Source organism: Oncorhynchus keta, chromosome 10 (genome assembly GCF_023373465.1).
Source record: "Oncorhynchus keta strain PuntledgeMale-10-30-2019 chromosome 10, Oket_V2, whole genome shotgun sequence".
In the NCBI taxonomy this organism is placed as follows: Eukaryota; Metazoa; Chordata; class Actinopteri; order Salmoniformes; family Salmonidae; genus Oncorhynchus; species Oncorhynchus keta.
This window is the reverse complement of record NC_068430.1, coordinates 46,032,749-46,051,821: the sequence shown is the minus strand read 5'-3', so window position 1 is coordinate 46,051,821 and position 19,073 is coordinate 46,032,749. Positions and strand designations below refer to the sequence as shown.

Sequence of the window (19,073 nt, the reverse complement as noted above, 5' to 3'; positions counted from 1 at the left end):
ATGGCCATGCTGACAAAGGCATAAAAAAGAAACAACAGTATGCCCCAGAATTGTACAAATGTTTTATTGAAAGATGAAATAATTCTCAGCATTTAAAGCTTTTTTTTCCTCATAGTGAACATATGTTCTCCTTTGCTGAGAAATATAGTTGAGCTGAAAACATTCAAACCTCATACAGAAGGATTCAATAAGATATACACACACACACACACACAGACCTACACATAGTATATGTGTCACCCAGCAGACAAAAGACTGCGGTTTACATTTACATTTACATTTAAGTCATTTAGCAGACGCTCTTATCCAGAGCGACTTACAAATTGTTTATACATGTACTCATTTGCATATCAATATTTTTCCTTGTTCAAAAGGAACAGCTTGGTGTGAGCATTGACACAAAATATAGGCTATATTAAAAAACATAAGCAGACTTAATGGGAATTATTGTACCGCCTATTTGGCATGTGCACCTTTTCAAACAGCATTACACTAGTAAGAATCTATCATGCTAAGCAGCTGTTCAGAGTTTACTTCTCCAGCGGGTACAAAGACCTTAAAGCACTCGAGTGAAAATCAGAACGAGAGGAGAACTGACCGTCAACGTCATTCAGTCGTCTATCTGGGGGAGAAAAAAAATAATGTATCACTTTACACAGGTATTACTACTGGGTTACTATGTGGGAATAATCTATGTAATTACATTTAAGTGCAAGTAGTTACATAGCACATACCATTTTAGTCTCTTGAAAAATAAAAGAGCGAGAACAAATGGTTAGTGTTAGGCCTACTACTACCTGACTGCAGTAGTTCATCTAGTAAAAAGTATCCTGTAGTTACTCATGTAAGGTGTAAAGTGAGGCCAAGTTTGTTTTCCTTTTTTTTTACATAATACACACACTAACAGTGCTGAAAGTGTTTAAACACAGATATATGTGAAAGTTCAAGCTCTATATTTCATATTTGCTGAAGTTTTAAATGTACGTGAAATCCATAAATCCCCAGCATTGTGCATAAAACAGTGGTTCATTTGTGAGTTAAAATTACTATATGGAAGAAAAAAATAAAGTAACATGGGAAGCCTTTCATTAAATACCAGCTTTAGAAAGAGCAGCTGTAGAAAATTTAAAAAAAGAATCAAGCACTGTCGGGTGAGCAAAGGTCTAGAGCTTTCCATCCTGCATACAAACAATTTAACATGAAACAAAAAGGGGGATTCCAATTTCAAACTAATGTACAGCTCTTGGAATTCTTTGGGTAAGGCATATAAAATGGACATGACGTCTCAAGGTAGTGTCATTCAGACAGTTCAACATACACTCACAACCAGCATTAGTTATATCCCTGAAGACTAGTACTACTTCAATCCAACACAGCATCTGAATGAACCTTTTCGAAAACGTCTGTATTATGAAAATGATACATAACAAAATGACAAAAGAAATAACAGGGCACATTAAAAGTTGAGACAACCAACAAAGGCAGTGAAGGAGAAGTGCTTCCTCAATAAACCCCTTATTGAGGAGTAAGCTAGACTACCATGGAATTTTCCGTCCTTTGGTGAACATTCTCACTCACTCTGACTGATGACATCACAGGAATCACAGAAATAGAATGCTAAAAATAGCATTGTTAGAACTCCTCTCTCCAAGGCAAGCGGTGATCTAATCTAATGACATCACAGGGGTAGTGAGACAGACTGCTGTGAACCTGTCAGCTTCCTAGAGAACAGTAGAGACGTTTTCCTATTAACCGTATGACAGGTCGAGGAGAGGAGTGGGGAGAAGGTTCTGGAGGGACACAAGGGGACAGCTATAAGGCTGTACATCAGAGTTCAGTGCTGGTGGGAAAGTTAGAGCCAGGCTTCAGCTCTGAGACATTGGGCCCTATTCAATCAAAACTGCTATCCTGCTTTCTAGGATAAAAATGGACATTCTTCCAACACAGCGAGAAAGCATATTTGAGATGAGTAATTGTTACACACTGTAAAAAGTTTACTGAGATAATTCATCCAAACATGCATTGATAGTGAAAGAATAATGGTGGTTTTCACATCCTGGAAACCCGGTTACTGGGCCCCAAGTCACATAAGGCCAAACTGTGGTTACAACCATGTATCCACAGAGTATAATGAACTGGTTAGGGTTGGTTCAACCAGATTTCTCAGAATCCTGGTTCAGAAGGCCTGCAGGAAATAGAACACTTAACAGTTGAATTTTGTAAAAAATAAATTTAAAAAAACAAACAAAAAAACATTTGTATAATGAAACTGAACCGTTGTGTGAAGGTATCTGGGTGCTGCGGGGGATATGGGAATCAGTGGGTCACTGCAGCACAGGTTATAGGGTCAGAGTTCATCTCTTGCTTCCCTTCATATAGGAAGGGATGGCTCCCCTGGCTGTCAGGCCCTCGAATCGCTTGTAGGTGTAGTTGATGAAGACCCAGTCCTTATTTTTATAGTCAGCCTCCGCTGCAGCTGCTGCTGCTGGAGACTTGGTGGGTGCTGCTGCAGCTGGGGGGAGAGAGAGAAAGGGGCAGAGAAAGGAGAGTGACAAAAGAGGGAGAGGAATGTGGGAGCGGAAATAGACAAGGTGAAAGGGAGATATTTAGAGTTGATAGCCACAAGGTCAAATCAAATCAAATTTACAAATTACAAATTTACATCAGCTGATATCTCAAAGTGCTGTACAGAAACCCAGCCTAAAACAATGCAGGTGTAGAAGCACGGTATACTGTACAACCAGACACACACACACACACACACACACACACACACACACACACACACACACACACACACACACACACACACACACACACACACACACACACACACACACACACACACGTCAAGAATAACACACAAACTTTGAAAGACACAGGAAAATAGTTTCTGCCGAAACTCTTGTCTTTCTCTCACCTGTGGGTGAGAGGATGTCCGACTCGGGGAACTCGTCGAAGTTTGACGTGTCGTCTATGCTTTTGATCTCCACGGGAATCGCTGCAGGTCTCTCCCTGGGTTGGGCGACAAACACAGTAAGACTGTAGTAAGACCTGGACTTCTTGGAACGCCGAGGTATTAAAAAAAGAAAAGAAAATGGATTTGCCTATAAACTGTTCCCGGAAAGAAGTCCCTGTGTACCTGATGTGGTCGTAATCGACTCCCTCAAAGAATGGGTTTCTCTTGATCTCCTCCACCCCTGTCGCCCCGATCCGATGATCTCCCTCACAGCAGAACCTAAGTAGGAATAAACCAAAATGTTGATCCTGAGAACAACCACATAAAGGGACATAGAAGTATACCTGCCAGAGACACAGTATTTTGCTCGAGATGACATTCATGTTTTACAATTGAACCATTTAGTTGACGGTCATTCTTATCAAGAATAATATACTGTACATACATTTACATTTAAGTCATTTAGCAGACGCTCTTATCCAGAGCGACTTACAAATTGGTGCATTCACCTTATGACATCCAGTAGAACAGTCACTTTACAATAGTGCATCTAAATCTTAAAGGGGGGGGTGAGAAGGATTACTTATCCTATCCTAGGTATTCCTTAAAGAGGTGTCAGGATTTGGCCAGGGTTGTTCCGGTTTTTGGTCACTAAGATGCCCCCATTGTGCTTTTTGACCTTTTGTTTTCCCTTGATCCCCATTATTATTTGCACCTGTGCCTCGTTTCCCCTGATTGTATTTAAAACCTTAGTTTTCCTCAGTTCTTTGCTCTGTGTTTGTATGTTAGCACCCAGCCCTAGTATTCTGTGAACTCTTGTTGATCCCGGTGGACTCTCTTGTGGAATTCTGTTTTTTGTTCTTGTTTATTTATTTTTGAGTATCTTTTGAGGCTTTTTATGCTACACCTACCACCTTGTGGATTTACCTTTTTGTCTTGGAGGATTACCTTTGTTCTTGTGGAATTCCTTTTGAGGTTGTGGAGTTTCATGTTTTCCTGAAGGACTTCACTTTTTACTTCATTAAATACACCGTCTCAAGTACTGCTGTGTCTCATCTTCTGGGTTCTGCCGACTATCTTCTGGGTTCTGCCGACTATTCGTGGCTCAGTTGGTTAAGTGACTGTTTCTCACTCCGGAGACCCGGGTTCGTAACCGGGTCCTGACAGTACAATGGTCTCTATGGACTGTTATATGTAGTGCACTCTCAGAAAAAAAGGTGTTAAGTAGAACCATATAGGGTCTTTCGGTTTGTCCCCATACGAGACAACAACCTGCTATAGAGCATGCTAGGAAATATGTTAACGATGGGTGTGGATTTGAGTGTTTTACTCTACACAGAGTACAAATGACACAATCACACATTCGCCTTTGGTTATTAAACGCCAACAATTGGGTCCGTTTAAACCCCTGAGTGTTAATTTGGCTCTTTATAGAGTTAATGTAACTCCTGAATCAACCTTAGAAATGTTACACTGAAAGATCAACACTAGGTAACACAGGCCAATTTGCTGTGTACGAATATTCCCATACACACTACCGTTCAAAACTTTGGGGTCACTTAGAAATGTCATTGTTTTTGAAAGAAAAGCTACTATTTTGTTCATTAAAATTACATCAAATTGATCAGAAATACAGTGTAGACATTGTTAATGTTGTAAATGACTATTGAAGCTGGAAACGGCAGATGTTTTATGGAATATCTACGTAGGCGTACAGAGGCCCATTATCTGCAACCATCACCCCTGTGTCCCAATGGCATGTTGTGTTAGCTAATCCAAGTTTCTCATTCTAAAAAGGCTAATAGATCATTAGAAAACCCTTTTGCAATTACGTTAGCACAGCTGAAAACTGTTGTTCTGATTAAAGAAGCAATAACACTGGTCTTCTTTAGACTAGTTGAGTATCTGGAGCATCAACATTTGTTGGTTTGATTACAGGCTCAAAATGGCCAGAAACAAAGAACATTCTTCTGAATCTCGTCAGTCTATTCTTGTTCTGAGAAATGAAGGCTATTGAATGCGAGAAATTGCCAAGAAACTGAAGATCTCGTACAGCGCTGTGTACTACTCCCTTCAGAGAACAGCGCAAACTGGCTCTAACCAGAATAGAAAGAGGAGTGGGAGGCCTCCGTGCACAACTGAGCAAGAGGACAAGTACATTAGAGTGTCTAGTTTGAGAAACAGACATATCACAAGTCCTCAACTGGCAGCTTCATTAAATAGTACTCGCAAAACACCAGTCTCAATGTCAACAGTGAGGAGGCGACTCTGGGATGCTGGCCTTAAAGGCAGAGTAGCAAAGAAAAAGCCATATCTCAGACTGGCCAATAAAAACAAAAGACAAATGTTAGTTTGAGGTGTTCGGATCCCAAAGAAGAACATTCATGAGACGCAGAATTTTAAAAAATATGCTGGAAGAATGCTTGACGCCATCTGTCAAGCATGGAGGAGGCAACGTGATGGTCTGGGGGTGCTTTGGTGTTGGTAAAGTGGGATATTTGTACAAGGTAAAGGGGATCTTGAAGAAGGAAGGCTATCACACCATTTTGCAACGCCATGTCATACCCTGTGGACGGCGCTTAATTGGAGACAATTTTCTCCTACAACAGCACAATGACCCAAAGCACAGCTCCAAACTATGCAAGAACTATTTAGGAAAGAAGCAGTCAGCTGTCTGTAATGGAGTGGCCAGCACAGTCACCGGATCTCAACCCTATTGAGCTGTTGTGGGAGCAGCTTGACCATATGGTATGTAAGAAGTGCCCATCAAGCCTATCCAACTTGTGGGAGGTGCTTCAGGAAGCATGGGGTGAAATCCATTCAGATTACCTCAACAAATTGACAACTGGAATGCCAAAGGTCTGCAAGGCTGTAATTGCTGCAAATGGAGGATTCTTTGACAAAAGCAAAGTTTGAAGGACTCAATTACTATTTAAATTAAAAATAGTTATTTATAACCTTGTCAACATCTTGACTATATTTCCTATTAATTTTGCAACTCATTTCATGTATGTTTTCATCGAAAACACGGAGATTCCTAAGTGGCCCCAAACTTTTGAACGGTAGTTAAAGGTACAGTTTAAACCATTCTTACACCTATCCTTTTAAGCTCAAGAGGGTTAAACTTTGAACACAGAGATAAACAGGAATGCTCAGGTACTATTTATTTAGATTCACACGGGTTCTATGTAGAACCCTTCTTGTCTTTCAAAGAATCCTTATTGCCATCCAAAGAACCCTTCTTTCCAAAAACAGTTCTTAGGATGAGAAAGATTCCAGTTTGAACCCTTTGCCTTACAAAGAACCCTCATCTTCCAAAAAGGATTCTTCAAATGAAAATGGTTATTGGTAGAACTCCATCTCTCTGCAAAGAACCATTTTGGAACCCTTTTTTTCCAAGAGTGTACTGGTGCTCACCTGAGGATGAGTTCCTTGGCCCTCTCTGAGATGGGGACTTCCGGAGGGAAAACCAGAGTCTCCTTCCAGTTCATCACCTTCTTATATGTCTCCTGGGGTGTCTCCGAACAGAACGGGGGGTAGCCTGGAGAGAAACAAAGAAACTTAGACAGCAATCCTAATTCAATCCTAACTTACTTCTTGCAAGTTAGTGCCGGTGTTCCAATCAATCAAACGATCACTCTTACCAATCAGCATCTCGTACATGATGACCCCCAGGCTCCACCAATCACAGAGCTTGTTGTATCCGGTCTGCATGAACACTTCCGGGGCGATGTAGTCTGGAGTTCCCACAGTGGAGAAAGCCTGAGAGAGGAAGATAGGAAAGGAGAGAGGGAGAGGAGAGTTGACAGGGTAAGAGGTACGCCCTGCTTTAGACACAGCCCAGTCAGTAAAACAACCTCTAGCCCCTGAAATGAATAACCATTTCAAGTAATGTTCTGAATTGACCTAATTAAAATGCAGTCAACCCTAGCCTTTTTCTCTTACCATGCCACACAGTACATTCGCTGTGGAAACCAAGCTGACGTAACTGTAACCGTGCTGTAAATGTCAGCCCATAAAAAGGGACAGAAATCCAACCATCTGCACACCAGATGTGTACTGTATCTCTGCTACTACACTGGCCTTCATCATTTCATCTAGAGAAATCTGGTCTATACAGAACGACAGGCTCTCTCGCACGAAGAGATAATGTGGATTTGGAGATGCTCTACTCTTTACAGGAGGGAACACTTTTTCCTAGGAGTGAATGAACACGGATAACCAACACATTTCAAAAGCAGAGGCCATTGGTAAACCGTCTTATACCCTAATTAACTACAGTCGTCTTTGCTGCGTTTATGAGGAAGTTTGGGCTTAAGACCGATCCTCCAGTGGAGTAGTGACTAAAGGTAGCCAGAGCTCCATGACACTCACCAGCTGTCGTCTGTTCCTCTTCCAGGTCTCTGCTTTCCTCTTGGAGTTCATGTACTGAGATGCTGTGGAGAAGAAATGATTGGTCTTAGGCACAACTCAGTTACAGCTACGCACCCAGGAGGAAGATCCATGACAAATATATAGTTGTATTAGCTTTCTAATTGTATCTACTTAAATTCATTGAGTATAGCTGTATTGTCGTACTCACTGAAGTCGTTGGAAACGCTGTGGTTGAGGTTCCTGTAGAACTCTGTCCGATGGGCCTTCTTCAACCCTGTACACAAGCCGAAGTCTGATAGCTTCACATGGCCCTGAACACACACACACACACACACGCGCACACACACGGTTATTTGTGTTACACCACTTCCTGGGGATGTTTCAGTAATAACGCATGACAACATCAGAGTGTTCTGAAATCACAGTTTCTGTGGTGACTTTGAAACTGTGTTGTGGATTTATAATTTCAGACTCGACACTCAGGTAGATCACCACATTCTAATGCTGATGTAATCCTCCTGTGTGTGTGTGTGTGTGTGTGTGTGTGTGTGTGTGTGTGTGTGTGTGTGTGTGTGTAATTTCAAATAGATTTCAACCTGCTTGCTTTTTTATAACCGAATCAAAAAATCTAAATGTACATGGCATGTTATAGAAGGATCCAGAGCACTTTTTTTTTATTTTTTAGATTTCACTTTTGAGAAACCTACCCTAACCAGCGATTCACTTCCTCATCCTCGTTGTGCAGTACAGGGGGCTCTGAAAACACATGAACAAGTGCTCCAAAAACAACCAAATACATTGTTTTAGAAACGCAAAAATAGGGTGGCGCAGTTTTTTAGACGTTGTACACATAACATTGTCATTCTGAACTTTATCCGCAACGTTACATTGCATTTTGTGCGACTCAAGCCGTTTCCTTTTTCCTTCCTGTTTCCATTCTCCTTGTAGCTTGCTGATAGAATGAACGGAGCGGTATCACTCGAGTTGCAACTAATTGAAAGATAACGTTCCAGATAAGGTTCTGTGTACAACATCTAAAGACCTGCATCACTATACTGAGAGATGTTCAGTTTCTAAAAGAACGTATTTGTATGTTTTTGGAGAATTTGTTCATATTTTTCGGAGCCTCCCGTACAGCACAACGAGGACGAGGAAGTGAAGCACTGGTTGCGGTAAATTTCTCAAAAACAAGTGAAATCGCCAAAAAAAAGTGTCTGGACCCTACTAAAACATGACATTTAGAGATTTGGTCGTAAAAAAGCAAAAAGAAAGTAAAGACGTTATTTTAACCAGATTTCAACCTGTTTTAATGACGTTATTTCAACCAGATTTCAACCTGTTTGTAAATTACGTAATTTTTACCAGATTTCAACACGTTTTAATGACGTTATTTAAACCAGATTTTAACCTGTTTGTATTCATGGGTTCATATGAGAGGTTCATGGCTCTGTTAAGGGCGGTCTTCGACCATCCACCGGAGGGCAGAGAAGGAGGTGAGCGACTATTCCAAATCCGGCAGGATTCCCAGACCATTGCGGAGTACGCCCTAACCTTCCCGGACCGTGGCAGCCTCCGGCGGATGGAATGTACTGGTGCTCTGCACCCTATTCCGTAGAGGTCTGCACAAGGCGGTTCAGACGGCGATGGCGTGCCCGGACGACAACCTTTCTTTGGACGCACTCATCGCGATGGCTATCTGTCTGGACAACTGTAGTATCTTGGGATGCTTCTTAGATTGATGACACCGGACACATGAGTACGTTTTATTATTTAATTGTTACTTAGAATAACATTACCGGAATGCACCTGGCGTAAGCTCCCTGAGGTGTTTCCGAGCACGGTTTAATGGCAGACTAAACGGTTATGGATAATTAAAGCAAATCACGTATTGAGTCAATACTGCCATCTATTGGTAAACATAATACTTAACAAATATACCAGGTTACTATAGCAACCTTCTTTGGGAGTGGCTGAACCCATGGAGGTAGGGGCCAAACGTCTGTCCTTGGCAGAGGGACGTCGTGTTCCTATTGCGGCCAGGAGAGGTACCAGCTTCAGTGTTGTCCAGTGCGTCCCAACCCGGGGTCCACTAGGGCAGAGGGGCGGCTGTCCCTCAGGCGTGGTCTCTACAACTCTAGTGGACTCCGGTGCCGCGGGGAATTTCATCAACCAGGCCCTCGCCTCCTCCCTCAACATCACCTCATACCCGCTCTCCTCTCCTTTTCCTGCCCAAGCCGACCATTGGGATCCGGCACTATCACGCACATCACAGCACCACTCAACCTCACCGTGGGAGCCATGCACCAAGAAAGCCTTCCTCATCATCACTACACCCGTACACAAAGTCATCCTCGGCCTGCCGTGGCTCCAACGTCATAACCCCACTTTATCCTGGTCGAAAGATGAGAATCACAGCCTCGTCTCCGCCTCGGCACCAGGATGCCGGAATCCCTGCTTTCCCTTGCCCTGTGGTTCCACATCCACCAGGCTCTGGAGAGGAAACCCGCACCTGTTACCTGCCCCCCTGAGCGCATCTACGTTCTCACGGGCGTAAGAGATAGGCTGCTGACCTGGGCGCACACATCCCACGCTGCTGGACACCCAGGTATCACCTGCACCATTCAATCCATCTCCGCTAAGTACTGGTGGTCCACCTTGGCGCAGGACATTGCCCACTCTGTCAACTCCTGCTCCGTATGTGCCCAAACTAAATCTCCCTGGCATGCTCCAGCAGGGAAACTCCTTCCCCTTCCCGTGCCTCAGCAGCCTTAGACCCATCTGTCCATAGACATTGTCACTGATCTCCCCCCGTCTGATGGTTTCACCACTATTACGGTTCTTGTGGACAGATTCTCTAAATCCTGCCATTTTATCCCTCTCTTTGGTCTCCCTGCCGCTCTCCAGGTTTCTGAGGCACTGTTCCAGCAGATGTTCTGGCCCTAAGGCCTTCCGGGTGGACATTGTCTCTGACCATGGCCCCAAATTCACATCGTGAGTATGGGGAGCCTTCACGGAGAAGCTGGGGGACACGGCCAGCCTCACATCCACGTACCTCAGTCCAGCGGGCAGGTGGAAAGGACTAACCAGAAGCTGGGGAGGTTCCTTAGGACCGGCAGGGGGAGTAGGCCCGGTTCCTTCCCAGTGCGGAGTACGCACAGAACTCACTTCGTCACTCCTCCACCGGGCTGACTCCCTTCCAGTGTGTCCTGGGATATCAGCCAGCCCGGGCCCCGTGGACCCCAAGCCAGATCGAGTGTCATGCCTACTCCAGCTGCCGCTCTCCGGCGCTCAACGTCGCCGGTCTACTAACCACAGGTCCTGGCACCATCATTGCGCACACCTGGTGTCACGCCCTGGTCGACGTATTTTGTGTTTTTCTTTATGTATTTGGTCAGGCCAGGGTGTGACATGGGTTTTTGTATGTGGTGTGTAGCTTAGTGGGATTGTAACTTAGTGGGGTGTTCTAGGAGAGTCTATGGCTGTCTGAAGTGGTTCTCAATCAGACGCAGGTGTTTATCGTTGTCTCTGATTGGGAACCATATTTAGGCAGCCATATTCTTTGGTTGTATTGTGGGTGATTGTCCTGAGTGTCTTGATGTCCTTGTTCGATGTTAGTATAGGCTGTTTTCGGTTTTCGTTTCGTTTATTGTTTTGTAGTGTTCGTGTTTAGTCGTGTTTACGTTTGTTTAAATAAACATGAATCGCAATCGACACGTTGCAGTTTGGTCCGACTCTCCTTCACCATATGAAAACCGTGACACCTGGACCTCATCATCACCTTGAATACTCTCCCTTTATTTAGTTCTCAGTAGCCTCAGTCGTTAGGCAGTATTGGTTCTGTTCTCGTTCAATACGCTTCTCATGTTTTGTTGATCTGCCGTCTCTTACCATTAAACGTACCTTCTGCACCTGCTTCCTGACTCCAAGTGCGTACGCTACAGAGTGTGTGTGTGTGTGTGTGTGTGTTTGCTTGCATGTATGTATTACATAGCAGGTTCTGTGTATATGTACCTTGGAGTCCAGCAGTACATTGTCAGGTTTGATGTCTCTGTGTATGAAGCCCATCTGGTGTATCGAGTCTATGGCCAGGACCGTCTCAGCCACATAGAACTGAGTCTCCTCCTCTGACAGAGTATCCTTCTTCATCAGCAATGTCATCATGTCACCTGCAGGGAGTGCCACAAAGAGCATCAGCGTCGCACACACAATTGCAAACATGCACGTGCACACTTCACACACACACCTCCAGGTAGGAACTCCATGAGTAGGTAGAGGTTCATCTTGTCCTGGAAGCTGTAGAACATCTTGACCACCCACAGACTGTCTGCCTGCACCAGGATGTCCCTTTCAGCCCGGATATGGCCCACCTAACATAGAAAAACAACACATACTGTAGATCACATAAAATTAACACACAGACATTCTCTCTACACTAACGCCAACCCACCCAACATCGAAACACAACACATAGAAGGAACACACACACCCAATCTCTCAACACTAATGCTAACCCACCCAACATAGAAATATAACACATAGATCAAAGAATGAACACACACACACACATTTTCTCTACACTAATGCTAACCCACCTAACATCGGAACACAACACATAGAATGTATACATCAATAAGCCTACAGGTCCAGCCCCATCCTCTAGCACCAAGACCTTTGATATTCACAGATTTGGAGAGGGCAGTGGAGGAGGGGGGGAGGGGGTACATTCAGAAATAGCCATTGCTGTTGCTACATAAACAAAGTTAAATATCCATAATACGTTGGGAAAATAAGGAATATGTTTCAACACGACACAAGGCTTAAGGAGGAGGAATGTGAAGTAATCCTGTGTCCTTAGATACAGTACATGGCCTTAGATACAGTACATGTCCTTAGATACAGTACATGTCCTTAGATACAGTACATGTCCTTAGATACAGTACATGTCCTTAGATACAGTACATGTCCTTAGATACAGTACATGTCCTTAGATACAGTACATGTCCTTAGATACAGTACATGTCTCAGCTGAGCGAATAAAAGGGACACGGCTCTATTATCAGCAGGTGCTAAGGAGACTCAAGTGTCGAACACACAATAGTTTGCAATTTCATCATTGTAAAAACGGACTGGCATTACACCAGGTTCAGCAATTTACATCAGCTCGCTTGCGCTGAGGTGGGAGGAGGCAATATTTGAGGTATGTCCTTAAAAACAAGCGCATAGTGACAATTTCATGGAGTGCAAAAGGGAAGTTAAGACCCACCAAAAGCAGGTTAACGGTAACACAGTTGATAACGGCATGGAATCTGAGTGTGGAAGCGCAGCCTATGCAGCAATGGCTCACAGTGCCAACGGAAAGAGAGATGTGTCTTTTGGGCCTTAGAATCATGTATTTAGAAACATTTAAAAAACTATTTGTTCCCCTCCCACTTTGTTTAATTTGATTAAAAACCAAGCATAGTCTTGTTTAGCAGCTTCGTATAGGGGCATATTTTTTAAAATCCTGGCCATGCATTAGCTAATTAGCCTATGAATGAAGGGGTTTTAAATGGTCTACTGAGAGTGACTTGAAACATTTTGGAGTCACTCTCAGTAGGCAACGAAACAATTGACAGGACCCTAGTATTTTAAATAGACGTGCAAATGTCATGTTAAGACATTGACGTGAGATGCGATTTATGATATTACGCTTCTGACCCCATCCTATTTAGAAATATTGTTGTTGTTTTTAAAAACAAATGGCTTGTTTTTCCATTTTATTTTTAAGAAAAACCAAGCACGGCTCCACCCTCCACTCCCAATGCATTGGCCAAATAGCAGCCTATCAATAAAGGGTTTGGCTCGTGAGACTGCTTTCCCAAAGCTTTATTAAAAGATCAAGTTTGGGAGCAGAAAAACATACCTTTTTTTTGCCTGCTCACGTTCTTATTTTGGATGTGAGTAAAAGCAACAACTTGTTTTAAAAAATGTCTACCTTAATATTATACGCCCAAAGAGAGCAATTATGGTGCCTGTAACAGTATTTAGACAGCCTATTTAAAACAAGCTGTTTTCTCCTTTTGATAAGAATTTGATCAGAATGATTCACTCTCTTTCGGAATTTAATCTTGCTTATTGACATCATTTGGCAGGTCCATGGCTCAGACAAGGCAGACATAATGCAATTTACAGTAGGCGTAGCCCCTATATCAGTGTGAATGCTATGTATTTCCATATTGAAGCCATGCAATAAGGCTTCTTACAATGTGGACTGCAAACATGTTCAACGTATTTAGCAAAGATGGGATAGGCCTACATACTTTTTTTTCTTATGCTGTTGCTGGAGGCTTTTTAACAAACTAAGCTATAATGGACTCACATTTGAATTTGAGTTGATGACAACGCAATACACATAAAAGACCGTACACAACATGAAGAAATCCATATTTAGCCATGGAGCACGTTCTGATTGAGCAATGAGGGGTCAAGCCTGGACACACCTTCAACTTGTTTAGTAATCAAAACCCAGTCTTTTCGTGCCACCGCCAGCTACTGCACCCATAATTGCAGTTGTCAAATAACTAAAATATTTCTGACGCCCCGAACCTATTGCACTACCGTCAGCGCTATGATTTACCATTGTGTTAGGTTTGTTAAAATAGAGCCCAGAGAGAGAGAGAGAGAGAGAGACAGAGAAAAAGAGAAACACACACCTGTTCCTTCTCCAGCATGTCAGCCTTGCGCAGGATCTTCATGGCATAGACATGACCTGTGTCCTTCTTCTGGACCAGACGCACCTGTTGATCAGAGGGCAAAGGTGATCCAACATAAGTTCATGAGGTCATGGCAAATGGGAAGGGATTTACATCATCGCCATCAAATTATTTTCTGAAATCAGTGGATTAGGCAGTTCAGACTGAAAAACACAGGACTGTAGGTGAGAGTGGGGTAAATTGAGCCACCCTTGTTTGTGGGATAATTATAAACTATACAAAATGTATAATTTGACCAAATATTTAGGAAGAGGTCAGTGTTTTATAAGCTGCAATAGGAGGTCCTAAACCTATCATGAAAGTACATCCCTGTAGCTTTGTGGGCTAACATAGTCAAAATGTTAAGTTGAGCCAATGGCTATGGGGTAAAGTTAACCAATCGAGCCAATGGCCAAGGGGTAAAGTGAAACAATCATTAAGCCAATGTCAAGTTGAGCAAATGTAAGTGTTTTCTTCCCAGGAGAATTTGTTCTCAACTGACTTGCCTAGTTAAATAAAAACGTATCTGCATTAGCAAGGCATTATCGCTGGGATATTTAAAGAAAAGATATGTTTTTATTTAACTAGGCAAGTCAGTTGAGAACAAATTCTTATTTGCAATGACGGCCTACCCCGGCCAAACCCGGACCAATTGTGTGCCGCCCTATGGGACTCCCAATCACGGCCGGATGTGAAACAGCCTGGAATCAAACCAGGGACTGTAGTGACACCTCTTGCACTGAGATGCAGTGCCTTAGGCTGCTGTGCCACTCGGGAGCCCAAGGATATGAGGTAACAACAGGAGCTGGACTATGTTAAAAGTGTTCGTTAGGTGTTAAGCCTGTGTTAAAATATGCTTAAAATTATTAAAAGACAAAAAGTGATCGTGATTAACCCATACCCAGGTTAAATTGTGCCAAGAGACCACTTTTTTTGGACAAGCTATGTTATCAAAACTGTAACGTTTACATGAATTCTTATTATTTCCAGGGATCCACAACATCTTGAAATAAATGCAGATATCAGTGATGCTGAATGTAAAAAATGACTCAACTTACCCCACTCTCCTCTATTGCTGCTGAGTGATAGATAACTTACAGCAGGGAGTAGAGAAAATGGGAGGATCCACCAGAGCGTGATAACAAACATAACTCAGCTACACTTTATTGACAAACCCACTTTTTACCTCGCAAAGCTATTACATTGTGAAATGATAACTAATTACATAGTAATAACCTAATTAGGACTGCAATAGCTCTATGTAGGCTTACCTCTCCAAAAGCTCCTCGACCAATCACCTTGAGGGACTCAAAGTCTTCCAATCCCAGCCGGGTTCTCTTCAGCCTCAGGAACTCTGTCTCCTTACGTGCATGCTGGGAGCGCCGCATACACTTCTGCAACACAGGGTGTGTGTAAGTGTTTGTGTGCGTGTGCGTGTGTGTGTGTGTGTGTTACTACACTCACCTCCTCATCAGGCAGTCCCTCCTCATCCATCACCCTCTCCAGCTTCTGTTGCCTAGCAACAAGATAGGGGTTGGGGGTCAAGAATTAAAGGTTAGGGTCAAATATGTTGATTCAGGAAGTCCCCTCGAAACCTGCAGCTCTATACTAAGCACTACACTACCGGTTCTTTAATTGATTTGGGGCAGTTATGGAGGAATGGTGACAGAAAAGGAATGACCCATTCATATGTTCTCAAAGAGAAATAAACCATAAATGTTTTTCTTGAAAAAATGAGGGAGCTTAGCCAAACCAGCCCCTATAATTATTGTATATTCTCCTTTCTAAGCAGGTCTGTGACACCATGAACAATATTCTAGTGTGGACTTCCTCTTTTGGCACGGCTCGTTGGTGGGTAGGATGAGCTGTGACTGGGCGCTTGCTTTGTGCATAAGTTTATTTTTCAGACGCCTCTAACGGGGGGGTACACAGATCCTGTAGAGGTTTTAAAGGAATAATACTATTTAATTTAACCTTATCCCTGGCATTTCTGGATTCAGGTTTTGATTTAATGGGATTGCATTTTAATTCAGCAACTTAATATGGATTTCCCAGGACCCTGGTAGGACTGCTGATGGTCAACAGTGGGTAAATCTAGATATTATCAAACTAAAAGTACTTCCAGATGCATTGTGAAAAGCACTAGTCATGGGAAAAGCATATTTCACAGACACACTGAAACATCGTTCAGACTTATTTTACTACTGCATTTATTGTATTGCCTACACGCATTGGCAGGGCGCGGTTACACCCATTTCTCCCCCAGGCAGGGTGAGGCTCTAAGCAGAGAGAGAGGTCGAGTTGAGGTCAGTGATGTGTAACACCTCTACTCTCTCTTCCTCTTGTTGGTGGCACTGTGCTGCCTTCTCAGCTTCGGACATGTTTTGAGGAACAACCTTTGCTTTTCAGAACCCTGTCAATGTCACTGATCTTCCTAGTTCCAGCATGTGAGAGCATGGTGCGTGTGTGTGTGCGTGTCAATGCCATAGCACGCACCTCATCTCTCTTTCCTCATGCTGGGATATCAGGTTACTGTAGAAGTTCTCCAGGGTCACCTTAGCCATGGTCACTCTCTCCTTGGTGTGGTTACTCATTGAGGAGCAAGAGGAATGACCCCTCGTCGCCATGATTACCTACCCTCCCCACACACACACAAATTGGAGCACACAGTGTAAAGTATCCTATGCCCTACTATCTACAGATGTCCCCTATTCTATGGGCTCTGTTGAAGACAATGAATTGCCAGGCGGAGTTGGCTGCATGTTTGTGCAAGAGTGTGTGTGTGTATACAATTGCATCAGAACAGACACATTACGAGAGATGCCTGTTGTAAACATAGCCATAGACTCTCACTTCAAACACAGCTTTGAATCGGCATGAGTCACACATGCCCTCTCCACTCTGGTGTCTGTCTGCCACAAGTCCACACACAGCCCCTCAAGTTAACACCAGAGGCTATGGACAGCCATGGCAGAGACAATGAGACAGTCTCTACTAGGGATTTATACTTTCCATCAGCTAACACTCAAAAAAGACATGAAAGCTTGAGTTGTGCGAGGAGAGAGACTATATGAAACAGACTCCTCTGGCAATAACTTTTCTTAGTCTGGTGATTTGTGGTCTGTAATGCTAGGCCGAGGACATTAAATGATCCCTATTTAGAAACAGCAGAAGAACAGTATTTCAGAGAATGTGGAGCAACCAAGGTAAAAATGGGTTTTATTTTGGATATTGTGTGGATATTTGGTTTTTCTCTCATCAATAACTATGGAACCAAGCATGCCATGAGTATGACAACTGTATATTCTGAATCTTGGTAATTGGAGAACAATCCATTTTGTTTTGTACAAAATAAGATTTAGGACTTCAATCTTCATGTTCATAGTCCTGACAAGCTTTGTTTATTAGTTTAAGAGCTATTGATGATTAAAATCCGAAATATGCTTTGTATTTTTATTTTTACACAAAAAAAGGTGTGAATGTCATGCTTGGTTCAATAGCTATTGGAGAGAGAAAACCGAATATGCACCGAATATCAGATAGAAAAATGTTTGTTTTCCTCAGTTGTGGAGCAGACCGAATTCCGTGAAATGAGAAAGGAGGCAGCGACACAGACAGAGGCCATTCACATCTTCCAGGCTCCAAAAGCGATAAAGGAAAAAAGTATAAAAATAAACAGTTGTTTAATTAACTGTGCTTACTCTTATCAGTGGTCTGCACTGACGGTCTGCACTGCTTATATTATTAACACATTGTGAACTAAACAGCAAGTTGTCTTCAGGTGTGACAGAAGACTAGCCTAGGTCAGCTTCAGACTCATAAAATTTGAATAGAAAGTATGATTTAAAAAAAATGTTTTTGAACTACATTCAGTTTGTCCAAAGAATTGCCATCTTTACCTTGAGAAAGGGTGTCCAAATAGCCGCCTTTATTATACAAGTATATAAAGGCCAGGAAATAGTCTACAGCCGATGCAATGAGAATAAGGTGTTGGCATCTAGATACAATTAGAGGTAATTGTAGGCTACAATCGACCTTTAAATAAAAAACTAAACTACAGTACCTACCTATAGTACTATAATCAAATGCTGGTGTTACACTTTTAATAGCCTACAGATAGTCCTACAATAAAACGGAACACACTCAGGTATGCGAAATGTTTGACCGTCCTGCATTAATGGTATGGTTGGTTGGACTTTTTGTGTGTAAACTAGCCTACTCAAAATAGCTACCAAGGCTGGAGAGAGGAGCCTTTGTTTTACCCGTGCGGATTTACGTTCTCAACTTCCTAAAGTAAATCCCCATATCTACCAAATGCTATTAGGTGGCCTATCTAAATCTGAACTCTTCAATAAAAGCTTACGATCTCATATTGTTATATTAAAGTAGCTGAGCGATAAACTAGTACGCTCGTTTTGACTGGTTGCTTTGTTCAGAAAAGCGTCAACATCTGCCAAGCGAGAGATCGCTTTTTACCCCAACTACCTTTAGAAGGTTCACGAGATAAATTGTTATTCCACATTTACAACGTCTCCGTAGTCATTGTCAAATGAAATGTTACTCTCAGTCTCACCTCTATTATGGCGTCAATCGGTTAAAATTCAAGTCGGATCTGCTCCCCTCGCTCGAGTCTGCTGATGTTCACGGTCGGTATCCATTCGAATTACGGGAAGTGAAGTGCCCCTCCCCGCAGAGCTCCAAATTACCCGGGGCCTCTTACCGGGGCCATGGTCGTGTGGGCTGCTCGGATCAGTTTCAGGCTTGATCGAGGTAATGATGGGGATGGTGATTATGTTGTTCATGATGATAATAATAATGATTGATGACAGGCTTAGTGATGATGATAGCATGCCCTGACCCTTATTCAAAGAGGCATGGCAGAATTATTTAGGTTACTTTCAACTATCACCTCCACCCCTCATACCCTTCTATGTTAAAAGCAACCCATAAAATCCCTCGAAATATAGTCTAATATTCATAGCTTTCGAAAAGTGGCCTATTTGTCACCC

At 42.8% G+C, this 19,073-nt stretch overlaps 1 protein-coding gene across 1 annotated transcript; it reads right to left on the bottom strand.

Moving 5' to 3' along the window:
• Window positions 1-48: 48 nt before the first annotated feature.
• Window positions 49-18,796, bottom strand: stk38b (serine/threonine kinase 38b). The gene is made up of 14 exons (XM_035778361.2): window positions 18,638-18,796; window positions 16,561-16,697; window positions 15,529-15,580; window positions 15,336-15,458; window positions 14,026-14,109; window positions 11,577-11,700; window positions 11,345-11,499; window positions 7,542-7,644; window positions 7,334-7,395; window positions 6,604-6,721; window positions 6,377-6,500; window positions 3,143-3,238; window positions 2,921-3,015; window positions 49-2,512 (listed from the first exon to the last, which is right to left on the bottom strand). The coding sequence occupies exons 2-14, from the start codon at window positions 16,689-16,691 to the stop codon at window positions 2,355-2,357; spliced, it is 1,425 nt and encodes a 474-aa protein (XP_035634254.1). The 5' UTR covers window positions 16,692-16,697; window positions 18,638-18,796; the 3' UTR covers window positions 49-2,354.
• Window positions 18,797-19,073: the final 277 nt, after the last annotated feature.